Source organism: Typopeltis vanoorti, chromosome 4 (genome assembly GCF_054136105.1).
Source record: "Typopeltis vanoorti isolate ZY-2024b chromosome 4, IOZ_Tvanoo_1.0, whole genome shotgun sequence".
Lineage (NCBI taxonomy): Eukaryota > Metazoa > Arthropoda > Arachnida > Uropygi > Thelyphonidae > Typopeltis > Typopeltis vanoorti.
Window position 1 is genome coordinate 92,778,361 of NC_143552.1, and position 16,442 is coordinate 92,794,802.

The 16,442-nt window shown below is 36.7% G+C and overlaps 1 protein-coding gene across 1 annotated transcript; it reads right to left on the minus strand.

The window, feature by feature from the left end:
* Positions 1-544: 544 nt before the first annotated feature.
* Positions 545-15,653, minus strand: LOC150107497 (uncharacterized). The gene is made up of 4 exons (XM_090391346.1): positions 15,588-15,653; positions 5,247-5,937; positions 1,257-1,405; positions 545-766 (listed from the first exon to the last, which is right to left on the minus strand). Exons 2-4 carry the CDS (start codon positions 5,903-5,905, stop codon positions 603-605), a joined length of 972 nt encoding a protein of 323 aa, XP_090247472.1. The 5' UTR covers positions 5,906-5,937; positions 15,588-15,653; the 3' UTR covers positions 545-602.
* Positions 15,654-16,442: the final 789 nt, after the last annotated feature.

Here is a 16,442-nt window from a genome sequence, read left to right on the forward strand (position 1 = left end):
ATTCTTATTTAAAATATTTAGAAGAATTCACAATGTTTTTGAACATAGGACATGACACTAACAAAACTCACATTAAATTTCTCAGTGTACGTATAATTGTAATGATTATACCATATAGAAGGAACCGCTGTTGACATATTTGTAAAAGAACGTCAACCTTCTCGACGTTGGTTTCTCGTTCAGTTCATCACGTCCAATTTCCAAGCATTGTGTTACATATGAACTGCTTTACATCTTGTGTTCGCTTGTACACGCCAACAGATAAGTGTAAATTTAAGTCGCGTTTTGTCCTTTTCAGGTAAAATCATGTTTTTCACATTTATGTTTTTCGAGTCCTTCAGACGTGCAACCATTTTTTTTTTTTTTTATTGTCATGTGCCCGTGTTCAGATCTTCAGGAAGCATTATTTTGATTGACGTAACAATTAACGTCGCATTATACCTTTCTCATATGTATTTATGAGATCTCGTACCCCGGATTTACACACACACACACATACTTTTTTTTATTTTATTAATGGATGTTTTAAAAAATAGACGCCAGATTGTTACTTTTGCGTTTTATTTTCCATAGTTAATTTGAATTTGGTGCAATTTAATGCATTAAAAACGCTTCCAGCAAACAAAGTCATTCTCTTCTAAACTCATCACATATCTGTCTCGTAAATGGGATGGTGAGTTGCATTGGGCAGAAAATCTAGGAAAGGGTTTCTTTTTGCTTCTCTCTAGTATCCAAGATAATCGACAGTCACAGCTAACTGGGTTTCCTGAAAGAGAAACGGAACGAAAAAAAAAAATTTAATTCAAAAAAAATAAAAAAGAGGTAAAAAGTAATATTTATAAACGGAATATTTCCGGTCTGATATAGAAAATATCTATTTGCTATATTACGGAAATCTAGTGGTTCATAGATATTTGCTTCTTCTTCTTATTATTATTATTGACACCTCCAAGAAGTCCGAAGAATCGTCGCGGGAGGGCACCTACTATGTAGAATCTTATAGTCTGCATTAAATTGTTGAGTAATGATTAAGATAAATTACAGAGAAATAAAAAGGGAAAAAATATAAAATCAGTTATAAATATACAAAGTATAAATATAGCATTCCTTTTAACCTGTATATTTTTCAATATTTTTTTTATCAAATTAGGATAGCTATGAAGTTTTCTCTCATATCATAACTATTCTGTAAAAAAACTATGCGAATATTATGCATTTTTATTAGAACGCAGGATTATTACACTCTTTTGTATTACCTGAAAAGAGAGCGAGTTCAAAATTGCTTCCGATATTTGCGAACCAGTCTGCAGATATGAGTCGAATTCTATTGTTTGTGAAATCAACCACTGCGAGCCTTAGCATGTTACTGAAGATATCATTAGGTAGATACTCAATCAGATTATTCCTGAAAGGAAAATGGATTAATGGGTAGGTTTATGCACAGTCAAGAGAGGATATGAATTTTACATAATTACATATACATTAAGTTATCACTAATATAAAATACGTAATATAATATATATATATATATATATATATATATATATATATATATATATATATATATATATATATATATATATATATATATATATATATATATATATATATATATATATATATATATATATATATATATATATGTGTGTGTGTGTGTGTGTGTGTGTGTGTGTGTGTGTGTGTGTGTGGAGGTTCATGTACTCGGTTGTTAAACATTTTTTAAAAGAATTGAATGACATAAACCGAGAGAAAAGGAAAGGTTTAATAGTATCACACGACTAGTTTCGGCTTTTTACAGCCTTCTTCAGGTGTTTTCATACAAAAAGAAACATTAACATTGAAGATAAAAACTGTGACCAGCTATACATATTTAACGTGAAAACGTTGTAGTTAACGTATTCAAAGCTGTTCCTTCGTTGGCCACATTGTTGAGTGAGTGCGTGCGTATGTAATCAAAGCAGAATGCCATGACAGTCTCGGAGGCTGTAGCTTAAATTATTATTAAATGTACAGGGTTGAGGATGATTTCTCTAGATTCTACAATTATTCTCTCCAATTCGTCATGGCAACGGAAAATGTTGTTAGATCTGTCCCAAAGGATTGTATGACTATGGTTTTCATCATTAATCGGCTGAAAAAAGGACATGACTGGATAAAGCACTGGCACGTGTTCTCTTGTAAGTGATGTCCCTCCTGTTCTCCTCCGTACGCAATTCAATAGACTTATCCGTCTGGCCAAAGTAAGGAATGTCGCAGTCACACCATATCTTGTACACACCGGAATATTTTAGATTGTGATGGCTAGGCTTTGGACGGTTTTATAATTATTTTATTTCTGATTTGGCAGTATCAAACTTTTCTGTCTACCCCAATTCTAAATTAGATTAAACTTAAATGGCAGAGTGATTATCTTATCGTTCTCCAAGCAATAGATTGTAGGTTTGTATAACGCCATGAGCATAGATGTCTGTGAATATCTTTAAGTGGGAGATAAATTTTATCATTCAGTGTGAGACCACCAAAATGCACATAAATATAAAATGCAAATTACTGTGCAAGGGATTTTATAATTATTTTATTTCTGATTTGGCAATATCAAACTTTTCTGTCTACCCCAATTAGAATAAACTTAAATATAGAATATAGGTTGCAAAGCAACTGTTTCCTCGGCTTGCTTTTCGATTGATTCTCAACCTCAAATACTCTTCTCTGAAACAACCTTACTCAAGAAATATTCCTAAACAACTGCAACTCTTCAAAAAACATCAATATATATACAGGGTGTTCGGGATAAATTTGACATATTTATAATTAATTATATTTTTCCGTAAGTTACATGTATTAACACACACTTCTCTTCATTTAAAAGTTTGGACCCTTCTTCATTCATATACAAGATGTCAGAAAGGATGGATAGCTGGAACCCACCTGAATCATGGAAGAGAATAACTTGTATCATGATGATTCGTGCCCGCCATCAAAATAAGGATATTACGACTGCTGCCCAATGCTCCCTGAATACAGTAAAAACAATCAGGCATGAACTAGAGACTTGCAATGGTGACTACGAGGATGTAGCAAGAAGAAAGATCCCTAGCAGACGATCTGATTGCGTTCGTACAGCAGAATTCCTCGCAAATCTGCAGAAACAGGTGTTGAAGAACTCTGGCATTGGAATTCGGGCTTTGTTCGTGGAGTTGCTAACTGTAGTCAAGCCCTGGATAACAAGGGTAGCCAATGGTAGGCCGTATGTAGGCAGCAGGATTCGGCCCCTTGCCACACCTCTGGGAAAAGTCAAAAATGGTTGTCTGAAAATTTCTACGACTTCACCAGTCCAAATGTTTGGCCTCCAAACTCCCCAGACCTTAACCCCATGGATTATTTTGTATGGGGCGCAGTTGAAAAAGACACCAATCGCACTTCCAGTAATACAAAAGCCCAGTTAATGGATAAAATTAAAACAGTTTTTGCGGCCCTTCCCAGGGAGACTGTAGCATCAGCTTGTTCGAGGTTCCGAAGCAGAATTGAAGCTGTGATCGATGCTAATGGTGGTTATTTTGAGTAAATCTTGTTGATAGTATTGTAATTAACTCTGCCTGTAATGTTTTTTTGTCAATTCATTAAATTTAATAGATACAAAGAAGATTTTCTTTTTCCTTACGAAACTGTCAAATTTATCCCGAACACCCTGTATATATCAATATATATATATATATATATATATATATATATATATTACCTTTTCATTGACCTGTGATTTTAACGTGGAACACCCTGAATTATGCAACGCAGCCATTATAAAAACTTGACTTTCCCATTTCACCATCACAAGATTCAAGAAGGTCACCTATATTTAATCATTTCATGTCGAATATCGTTTTGGACCAGTTCCCCACCCCCACCCCACCCACACATACAGTTCTTTATTTATTCTCTAACCCTGTCATTCAATGTGTGTTCTGAAAATAACTATCCAGATATACAAATATTGTTTCATATCTTATTTAGATCGCTTTTATGTTAATACAGAATTAGAACTTTAAATACCATTACTATGTAGCTTTAATGAACTATAAATAATGGAACAATTAGTTACACCATTGTTTATTGCTATGTTATACTGTCAGAGAAAAAAAAATTGCTAAAAGGCTAAAATTAAAAATAAAATTATATTTGCTTTTAATTTTCCCCTTTTAACAACTTTTTATTTAGACAACTGCCGCCACTTCATCTAAATGCGATGGCAGTAGTTGTCTGCCGTACTCTTCCTCTCTAGAAGCCAATTAAAATATTGATAGTATTGGGCAATCTGTCTGTGATTGGCCTGAAAGTGGAGATTGGCTTCTCCGAAGTTTCAGAAAGTTGGTTAGGGCTAAACCGTCGTCCCTACGCCCTTTGAGAATCAAAAAGGCATTAGCGGATGGAGATTAAATTATGAGTTCCAAACATTTTATAAGCATGATAATTTTACTGAATTATGATAACGGTGGCACTGATGATAATGCAGATGTACTTATGCTTATTTTAGGAAGATTATTATTTTAAAACATCGATCTGAAGATTCACATAAAACCTAATTGCACAATTTGTAATAAATTACTATTAATTTTTCTAGCCTTTTCACCAATTAAACAAACAGCCATTCTGTTCGGTTGTCATATTGGCCAGCTGGTACAAGTTGAGAGGTACTTTATTTAACAAAAACTAACAGATCCCTAATTTTTTTTTTTTCAGAAGAAAAGTAATAATTGATGAAATTAATTTACTTTAGTTAAGTTTATAATAGTCCATCAAGGATTCGATTTCCAAATCATTTTCTTAATTATTTCCGGTCTTGGCAATACATTAGTTTTGTTTTTTCTTGGAGCTTTCCAATGTTTTCAAGTATTTATTAATATATATACATATATATATATATATATATATATATATATATATATATATTAACTGTAACTGCCTTTAAGCTGTTGAACATTCTTTGAAATAAAAACATTTCTATGAATAACAAACTTCAAAAGCGTGATCAGAATTACCTCACACGTCAATACTATTCAGCATTTCATGTGGTGCTGATAATGATAGGGATTATACTATTACATGGCTATTCAAAAACCTTGCTATGTTAAACAAAACGCGAGCTTAAAATTTTCAGGTATTTTAATATTTTACTAATATAAAAATTATAGTGTTAGCATATGGCCAACTTTTAAATCATAGTATAATTTTTACATAAATGGAAATCTTACTTGAAGTTTATGTCTCCAAAAGCATAGCTATGTCTCGGAAACATACTGCGAGTAATTGTTCTTATTTTATTGTTACTCATTTGCAATGACACCAAGTCAAAGTCGGCAAATGCTGTAGGATGAATCCACTCGATTTTATTGTCGGACAGATCTATCACTGACAAACGTTGAAGGTTGCTAATGGCTGATGTTTCAGGAACGATGACTAGGTTGCTATACCTCGCTTTTATATAATAGATCTTGGTTAATTTGGATATAAGAGACCATTGCCATCCATTCTGGAAGCCAGACGATTCAAACGTAATAGAATCCAGTGTATTCTCCAGACCTTCAAAAGCGTATGGCCCATCTGAGAGCGAGAGAAGAGTCGAATCTGATAACATAAAATACGTAAACGATACATTTCGAAACATGTCATGAGGAAGATAGAGAAGAGATGATTTGCTTATCAATAGTGAGTTGAACTCATAATTTTTAGCACCCTCTATAGATTTTCTTAGGGCATGGACATCATAAAAATTTTCGCATGTTACAAGGTCCATCATCCAATTGCAAGTACAGGGTGCTATCTTTTCCTCAGGAGGACAATCACTTAGTGTTTCTGTAAAAAGTAAGGCTAGAAGAAGGGGAATTATGGTCATGGCTTTCTCCACTTTCATTTCTTCAACAAATTAAAACAAAGAACTCCAACCTGCATAAAATGAACAAGAACAAATATATCAAGATATTTTATATGCATTCAAATATCACTATTATTTTTAAAGTAAAAATTTCATGAGAAATGAGTTTGCCGTCAGTTTTTATCATTTTTAGAGTGAATACTTAGTAAACATTGGCACAATACACTAGACGCTTAGATGCGATGGTTGTATAATTAATATAGACTCTTCTTCGTGAATTATTTGATTTTAATTTGCTTTTGTATTTTGTAAGCAATTTTGGTTATTTTTAGCGAGGGAAATGTTTTGAACCTTAATTAAAACTCTCACTGGAGTTTTAAATCGAAGCTGTATATTTTTATTCGCTTATTCCTTGACAGCAGGGGCGTAGCAGATGCTCTCTTCTAATCCCTGGAGGAAAACTTAATGAACCATTTGAGGCCTTTAGGTTTTATTCCCAGTAAGATGCTATAACAGTGATATTTTATAAATAGAATATAAATTTATCAGATGATTTTAACTTTAAAAAACCGTTAGCGCTGAAAGTTTATATTTAACATTTAAAATAAATCCTTTCATATTATTTGCATGTATGATGTAAAATACTTGATTAAAAGCTATTAAGATGAAAATAATTGATTACTTAGTATTTAGAGGCGTCTTTGTTCAGTTTCTGCATAGATGGATTTAGATATTGAAAAGTGTAAAAGCCAACTTGATGAAAACTGTGAGTAGCGATTTAGTTGTTTTTGTTGTCATTCCAACCAATCCTAATATTAAAACCAGTCTGCTGTTCTTGTAGGCACTGTGCCCCTTGCTTGTACAAGGTACAGTGCGAAAGTAATGCCTCCTATTTTTTCCCCTCAGAATATATAATTCATTTAGCAATGGCTTTTACACTGATTAATTCTTAATCTTTCGCAGGCATTCTGTCATGTTTCAACGAGGTCTCCATCATTATTTATACACTTACGCCATCGCTGAATGAGACGCTGTGCACATCTCGTAAAAGTCGTAAACGTTCGTCAAGAGCCCTGACATCGGAGCTCTCTACAAATGGTTGTTTCATCTCTTTGATGTCCACAAAATTTCGTGCATCCTTCAGAAGGATTAACCTCTGGTAGACAGAGAGTGCCCGATCCAGGTTATGACTGGAATAAGAAAGATCAGTCTAGCCATATATGTTCGCAACTGCTATTCAATTTCAAATTTTTCATGCGTTGTTCTGAATTGATTGTGGTTCATCTGTCCAAAAAAAGCCCACGAGTAAGACTCCACTTTGTCTCAGAACACGGTTGCCACGACTTCGCCATTTTGAACTACTTATATGCTGCAATTATGTTATGTCATGTCCAGTAGTCTATCTACTCATATTGTTTCTCAACTCTATCCTTCCATCTAACAATCAATGAACCATTAATTAAACATACAAGCACCAATAATGAATACGATTAAAATAAATCTCCCTGAAAAGCGATCCTAGCAAAAACGAAAAAGACCAAGCGTAACATACAAATGATGCTATGGTCTCCACAAACAAAACTTACTTTCACATCGATTTTATCAAAATTTGTGGCATAAAAACATCAGTATGAATCATATTCATCATCACTTACAGTCATCGAGGTCAAACTCTCTACTCTTGATGGATACTCAGTTTGCAGCTACATTCACTACTGTCCACTTTAATGTCCAAATTAAACACTTCACGATTTCTTTCGCCATAAGGGTCGCTCTTGTCCCTTTTTTAAAATCTGACATTGTTTGCAGGAGAATGGCTAATTTTGAATATCCTGCTTTTGACCTCTTATGGATCAAGGTTTTCTTGCCCGATTTGGTAGCATTAATCTGCTACATTTACCCATCTCCGAACTCTTAAAACCACTCAGACCTTTTTGCCTTCCTCTCCATGAAGCGCGACCATTTGTACTCTAACTATCCAAATACTAAGGTCACCTAAGAAGATGACCTCCATACCTCAAACTGGCTCTCCTTTTCCAACACCACTGGCTAAGCTGGATGATATGCGGAAGCTTTTTGCTATAAGCGATGACCTATGCAAATCGTACATCTATATTCTAGAATTTCTGATAACTCTTATTCACCGTCCCAATAGTCTTGATGTTTTTAACTACACCGTAGAGGTCATCTCTCTCCTATCGATAACTCAGATCACAATCTTGTGCAAATCTCCCTTCTCACATAATGCCCTTCATCCAACTCCCAACCGCGTGTCTTTTTGACACTATAAGAATATCAGTTGGGATGCCCTATGGAATTTCTATACTTTTTCTTTCCATGATCCGACCGCTGCTTCCGCTCTTTAGAACGAAACACCTGTTTCCGAGCGAGTCGTAGAAAAATTTCTTACTCGCATGAAGGCTCTCATTCCTCATTCCAAGCCTTGGTACAACAGAAAGTGCAACAAAACTATTGAAAGAAAAATCTCAGCTTACTGCAGGTGGCTTGCATCAAGAACTTCATACTCAGAGTATGCAGAGTATGATGAAACATGTAATAAATGCAAAACAGTCAACAGCAGATGCAAATATGATTTCATAAAGGCCAACAGCAGAAAACCTGCTTCCTCCTATCTAAATGGAAACTGTGATTTCTGGTACCTTGTTGAGACACAAATTATTGCTCACCTGTGCGCTCCAACCTCTCTCTCTCTCTCTCTCTCTCGCATCCAGAGAGCACCACTGTTACAGTACCTAAAGATAAAACTAGTTTCCTGCCATCACCAACTTCCTGAAACTGCTGTATATATGATCAGGGAAAACTGTGTCATATCATAGCAGAATCTGAGTATCGAATGCCTCCTATGATTTTTCGACAATAATACACCAGAACTAAATCACTAAATGCTAAATAACTTGGACACTAAAACGTCTTCTAGCCCTGATGGCATCTCTCCAATTGTACTCAAACATTGTTCTCCAGAGGCAATCTACACACGCCTTTCCTATATTATTTCTTCAATCTGCGATATATTCAGGCTATTCTATTCCAAAAAACAGAGAAATAAAAGTCTACCGTCATACTACCGGACCAGTCATCAACACCTAAATCCTATCTAAAAATGAAGAAAGTCATCAAGTATATAAAGGTCCACCAGTTAATCAAAGTCCGCCAGTACGGAATGAGTAATGAGGGCATTAAAGTCCATGAACGACCCCTTGCTTGTATCATCCTACACTGAACACGTGCAACAGAAAAGTACTCAGAAACAACCTTTTAACATTTCCTGACGTTTTGATCTGGACATGTCACTTAGTGAACTAGAGAGAAAGCTGGATACCTAGTTATAGAGCGTGGCAGGTAGATGGCTACCTGTCTTCGAGTTCGGCGCCAATATATGAGTGCTTCAAGGAGGCCCTGTTCTGCATAAATGACCTACTCTCAGTCATCACTACCGTTTACAGCTTTTCAGATAGTGCTCTCCATTCATCCTACTAGTTTGACAAACCATGCAGTGCTCAGACATTCCAAGCTTCAAGACCTTCTTAAACTAGAGCCTTAAACATTGATCTCCATACCATCCTTCAATGAAGAGAGAAAATTCCGGTCACCTTCAATGTTACCACCAACAATAAAAAGTACTTAGTCCTTGCCTCTCTCCCTTTTGGGAGAGAAAAGGCAAAGTAAGGAAGCTCAGGTCGCCTATCCTTACCCTCAGTAATACACATATCACCAGAAGGAATAGATCTCTCTGCTTTGATTAAAATATACGTCCATTCTCTACTGGCATATACAAGGCACATCAAACTTCCTTGGCTTCTAAAAAACTAATCATTGTGTTGTTAATTCTGTATAAATTCCAAATCTGGCCATTCTTAGACCACTGCTAGCATGTTTTGGGTGGTGCAGCTACAACATCTGCCTAAAATTCTCGATGCTGTCCACAGGAGAGCTATTCGCCCCCTGGAAGATTCTTCTTTAGAGTCAGTTCAGCTACCGTCTCTCAGATGCAACACCGTCTCTGTTCTACAGGTACTTCCATGGTCACTGTTCTACTGGACTGGTAACCATTATTCTTCTAATTTCTTTTGAGTCTGTTAAAACAAGAGCGGTATCTTCTTAGCATCCCTTCTCAGTGCCAATGCAAACGCACTGAACCAGCTTCTCCTTTTCATTTTTATTCCATCTCACTCTGTCTTTTGGAACATCCGTCCTCATAAAGTATTTACAAACAACTAAAACCTGTAATTCTTCACTTCAAATTTATTCCGAAAATGGTAACACTAGAGTAGATATTACGCATTCCCAATATTGCATCATATCCACGCAAGAGGAACGACGAAGTACGATTTCTCTAGATCCAGAATATAATGTCAGTTGACTCATATAATGGCCCAGTAATATCGAGAGAATTTCTTTCGATTTAGGATTATAAATACCCCATAACTTTTTTAAGCAGCGAATTGTTGTACTGATAGTTCTACTGATGTCAGGATACAGAAGTATACAGAGAATTTAAAATAGGAGGCAATCACCACTTAATTTTGACCAGATACAAATCTTTGCAGTTTAGTTGTGGCGAACTGTACAGTCAAATACATAAATATTATTGGCTAAAATTGCAAAAGTTTGAATACAAGAACTAAACATTGGAAACTCAGTAGCCAAATCTGAAGAATCCGTTGATTAAAAAACTGATGTGGGTAATGCGTTGAAGTTGTTCGTAAGAGGACGGTATAATCCATACTTCATGAAGGAATGAAGAAGTAAAGAAGTGAACTGTGGTAATTTTTTGGCTTGTAATTCAAATATGAAGTCATATTTGAATTACAAGCCATAAAATTTTGGATTCCATAATTTCTAACTTCTAACTTCTATGGCTGGATGGACATCAATCCCTTGGATTTTTATCCCGTAATCGGTATTTTTTTTAATTGTTTAAAGAAAGAAAGTTTTGAGCACTTGGCTCGCCCTAATTAGGGCTGTGTAGAAATATTTCAATCTGTGACCAGAGCCCCCTTTGGGCATTTATGTTTCCATCTGTCTTTTTCATCGTAATCTGATGACTCACGAATGAGTAGGTTGGGATGGAGCGATGCCTGAGCAAAGTACTTGGTTGCTATCTGGAGGAGAAACGTAGGTATGTCTGGAAGGTTTCCGTCTTGGTGGAGGATAGTGCTCCTTACAAATCACGGGGCATCGAAGATCATTCGGAGGCATTTGGTTTGGATTATTTGTAATCTTTTGATGTTGCTAGGGGAGGTGTGGCTCCACACTGGTCAACCATAAGTCAGTATAGGTCTGATGATTGCTTTGTATATTCTTAATTTGTTTTCTGAACTGACTTTGCTTCTGCGGTTGAGTAGAGGGTAGAGTTGAGCTATTGCTGAGTTTGCTTTGTTGCAGGCATGAGAGATGTGGGAGTTGAAGCTGAGATGGTTATCTAGTTTGATTCCCAGGTATTTTATTTCTTTTTGCCATGGGATATCAGTATTGAACATCGTGACTGCTCCATGATGGTCTGCTTTGTTCCTTGTAAATAGTATGGACGTGCTTTTGTCTGCATTGACATCAACTCGCCATTTCCGAAACCATTTTTCAAGATTCGTTGCTGCGTTTTGTAGTCGTTATGTCGCTAGGTATGGTCTGAGCGATCTGGTCAGTCTCGCCATGTCATCTGCATAGAAAGCCATGGTGGTTGATGCTGTGCTTGGGACGTCTGAGATAAAAATGTTGAAGAGTAGCGGCGATAATAGGGAGCCTTGCGGGACACCTGCTGTGATATTTCTTGTAGTGGATCTGAGCCCATGGAGTTTCACTTGAAATTTTCGGTCTTTCAGGAAAGAGTCTATGATTTGGATGAGGTTCAGTGAGTATTTTGCAGTTATTAGTTTGTGGATGAGGCCTTTGTGCTACACTTTATCGAAGGCTTTCGCTACATCCAGGAAGTTTGCACCTGTATGTTGTTTCCAATTAAATCGGATAGTTATGTATTCTATAAGTCTGTGGATTTGTTGAGTTGAACGATTAGGTTTTCGACCAGTTCGAAAACCTAATCGTTCTTTGGGGATTAGGTCTAGATTGTCCGTTTCGTTTTGTAGGCGTTTTAGTATTACTTTTTCAGCTATTTTCCCAAGGTCTGACAAGAGGCTGATAGGTCTGTAATTCTGGGGAAACTGAGGTGCTTTCTGCGGTTTGTGAATGAGGATTATATCTGCTTTCTTCCAGCGAGTGTGGAAGTAGTTGAGTCTTAGCATCGCATTGATGATAGCCACTAGATGCATTATTGTTTTGTGAGGGAGTGCTTTTATAATTTTGTTTGAAATCTGATCAGGACCTGGTGCTTTTCTGTTATTGAGGTTCTAGATGATTTGATATATTTCATTTGGTGTAGTATAGCTTGTGTTGTCACTGCTGGTAGTATGATGAAGTGCATAGTGTACTTGCCTGTGGATTTTTTCAATGAAGCGCAAGTCCGCATGGGTGTAGTTTGGTTGAAATTGCAGCTCCAGGGTGTCTGCAAAAGCTTCTGCTTTTTCATCATCTCGGTAGACTATACCTCTTTCTCCATGGATTGATTATGTGTTGGGGGTGATCGCTGCGAAGGGCTTTAGTCATTTTCCATAATGAGTTATCTACAGTGTTTAAGGAGCTTAGTTTCCTCTCCCATAGTTGATTCTTATGGTCTTTGATTGCATATCGGACTAGGTTTGTTGCCCTGTTAAGCTCTTGTTTATCCTGGGGTGATAGTGTTGCATGGTATCGACGTCTAAACTTGAGCTGGAGCGGTAACGGTAGAGGCTGTTGCAAGGTCAGTTTGGATTGTGCTTTCCAGTTTATTGATCGCTGTGTCTACTTCTTTGGGTGAGGAGATGGTTGGGATAGGGCCTCTGATGTTGCAGAGAGTTGCATTGAGCTTCTTGAGATTTGTGTAGGATTGTCCGGATGGTTTCTGCTTCTTCGCCTAGGCTAAGCAGAACTGGATTGTGGTCTGGGCTAAGATCATTAATAACCTGCAACTGGAATTGGTGTGAGGTGTTCCTGAAAATGGCTATATCCAGCACGTCAGGTTTGCCCAGTGGTCCGTAGTGTGTTGGTTCAACAGGACCTGCTATGGTGATGTTTCTTGTCATAGCGAATTTGAAAGAATAGAGACTGACTCAAGGGCACAACCCAAAGAGAGGATTCCACCAGTAATTTTAAGAACAAAAGAAAAATGGTCTTTAATTACAGAGACGATTAAGAACGCAAACATCAAATTTACATCAGCCAAGAGTACAGATGAAGGAATCCGTATTCAACCAGAAGGAACTTTGGACTACCGCCAGCTCACCAGACTTATGGATGAACTGAAAGTCCCATATCACACGTTTCAGTTTAAAAGTGAAAAAAATCTAAAGGTGGTCATCAGAGGTCTGGCTGAGACCATACCGGCTGAAGAAATAGCTACTGACCTCAGATCACAAGGCCTGGAGCCGATTAAGATATCGCGCATGTACCGAGCAGACAAGCGCCCCATGCCTCTGGTCTTGGTCGAGATCAGTAAAGACCATAGAGAAATTTACGACCTTAAAATAGTCTACAGCTTAGTCATCAGGACCGAGCCTCTCAAAAGAAAGGCTTCAGCTGGTCAATGCCATCGATGCCAAAAGTATGGGCATACACAAAAACTGTGTAAAGCGGATTACAAGTGTGTTAAGTGCAGTGACAACCATCCCTCGCACACTTGCATCAAACTACGAACCACGCCCGCTAAGTGTGCGAACTGTGGCGGCCCACACCCGGCCAACTACAAGAAATGTCCACTCCACTCATCCAACCTGCAGAAGGCTAGAGAGGCACTATCCCTGCCCAATCAGAAGCGAACTACACCAGAAATCAGAACGTGGGCTGTTACTCCCGAGAAATCATACGCATCTGCTGTCTCTACTAGTAACAAACCGGCATCTTGCAACAAAACCTCCGCAGCAATCCTAGCTGCTACACTAGGAGAGATGTTAACGGCCTTTAGCAAAACAAATCCCAATTAGGCCGACACCAATAAATTCCTCAAAAACACACAAGTCATCTTCTCCATGATTAATGGATAACACGGTCACCATAGCTAACTCAATACAGATTGCTTATTAGAATGCTAACGGACTAAACAACAATCTCCTAGAACTAAAAGAATTTGCTGAAAGATATAAGATAGACATCCTTTTAGTCAACGAGACTAAAAGCCAGAGGGGGCGGAACGGCTATATTTGTTTAAAAAAAAGCATAAGATACAATGAGATCAAGAAAACAACAACTACAAACCTGAAAGAAACTGGGATTTCATAATAGGACGCAGGACACAGGACATATATGGCGCAGAGGGTGAAGCTTGACGCTTTTCATATTCCCTGTTGTCTGTTTCGGGAGCAGTGATGGGGGAGATTTGTGAGCTATTTTAGCTCGCCCTGAGTGGGCAGAAGTGGTTATTCGTCGTTGGGTGTTAGGATGGCTTTCGGTCTTTTATGTTTCCAGTAGTCATTACCGTCATAGTTTCCGGCTTGTTGTATCAGTTGGTTTGGATGCGTGGATGTCTTCATAAAGAATTTTTCTGCTAGGGAGCGTAGTAGTGGAGAGATGTAGGGGATATTTATGTCCTGGTGGATCTGGGCGTTCCTGATGAACTACAGGGCGTCCAGAATCATTCGCAGGTATTTGTTCTGTAGTCTTTGTAGCTTGAGGATGTTTGTCTTGGAGGTATGGTTCCAGGCTGGGGAGGCGTATATGACTGTGGGACGGATCACTGTCTTGTACAGTAGTATTTTATTTGTTGAGCTTAGTTTGCTGTGTCTGTTGATCAAGGAGTATAGCTGGGCGATAACCTTTGAAGCTTTGATGCATATGCTCTTGATGTGGCTGTTGAAGCATAATCGCTTATTGAGAAGTATTCCTAGGTATTTTGCTTCAGTTTTCCAGGGAATTTTAGAGTTGAACAGGGTGATGTCTCCTTTGGGGAATGCGCGTCTTCTTGTGAAGAGTATCGTTGTACTTTTCTGGGGGTTTAATTGTAGTGGCCAGTCTTTAAACCATTTTTCTAGATTCAGGATGGTGTCTTGTAGTTTTTTGGTGATGAGAAGTGGTTGACGAGATCTGGCTAGAATAGCCGTGTCATCAGCATAAAGGGCGATGGTGGATGTGAGAGGATTTTGAGGGAGAGATTTCATAATAACAAAGGAAAATTATAAATATATCATACATATATAAGTTTTACTCTGGTTAATGTCAGGTTGTGTGGAATAATTTCTTAGACTAGGACTAGGGCAGAATTAGTTAGTATGATGTGACAATATTAATTTGTAACAAAAGGATTAATAAAAAATTAGTAATGACGTGCATATATACAGCATCCCATACGCTCATTGAACAGATATATCAGGAATTTAAGTTATTTTCACTATCCAGTTCGACAATACAACTAAACGTAGCTCAGCAGAAAAATTACTTGAACACTGCACCGAACACTAATAAATAATTAATTATTCTGTAGGTTTTATTTGTTTATTTCTTTAATATCATAATTTAATTATATTCTTATTACGTTTCTTTCAGGGGTATTCTTTGGTTCTGCAAATTTTCAAAAATTTGACTGTTATTAAGCTAAATAACAGATTAACAGAACATATTAAGCTAAATAACAGATTAACAGAACATATTAAGCAATACAGCCTACAAGAAAATTACTTACCTCCCTCTGTCAACGATTTCTTGTGTTTGTACAACCAGATTGCAATTTACTCATAAGTAAATGCGCCTCATAAGAATGCGTTAACATACCATAAAGAGCTATTCCCTAGAGAAACGGTGCATTTTTGATAAGATTAAACTAGTTGCTATCATCTCGATAACATTTTTCATGCTATTATAATAACACCAGTTGGTCACTTTCTCATTTTGTTTCTTGTTCCCATAATTCTATTGAGTGCTCAGAAAGAAAGATAGAGCTTGAAACATATATAAATATATATAGAAAATTTTAATAGATGTGTGTCAACATAAAAATGGTTATGAATAGTTCTTGAACGTCATACCAATAGCAAAAAATGAATATAGTTCTAATAAATTTCTTTCAGGAAGAATTCAAAATGTAATAGACACATAAAAATAATAAGGAAGTGGCAAAGACTTCTTAGAACTACACTCTCATAATATTTGTTTTTAAATAAGACAACTTGCTAAATTAAAAATACAATTATTTCAGTCATATTATATATGCTTCAGAATTAAATGAAGTCATATATAAAAGGAAAGAGGTTAAAATGACAACTTTATTAAGATATTGGAATGTCTTAATTGGAATAAGGGAGGAAGTTATCATATATATTGTGTCAGGATTATAATACTGAACATATGCTTAATAATTCACTTAAAAGATAAATAACAAAAAAGATGTGAAGAAATAGAGCATATAATTTCACCCAGCAATATATCCCACTTTCGTTCTTTCTTCATACTTTATCGAATGTAAAAAACATACCATCTATAGGGTGCTTCATAATTCCCGAAGAGGTTTAAACCAAGGGATTTTCTGCGATTAATTTCC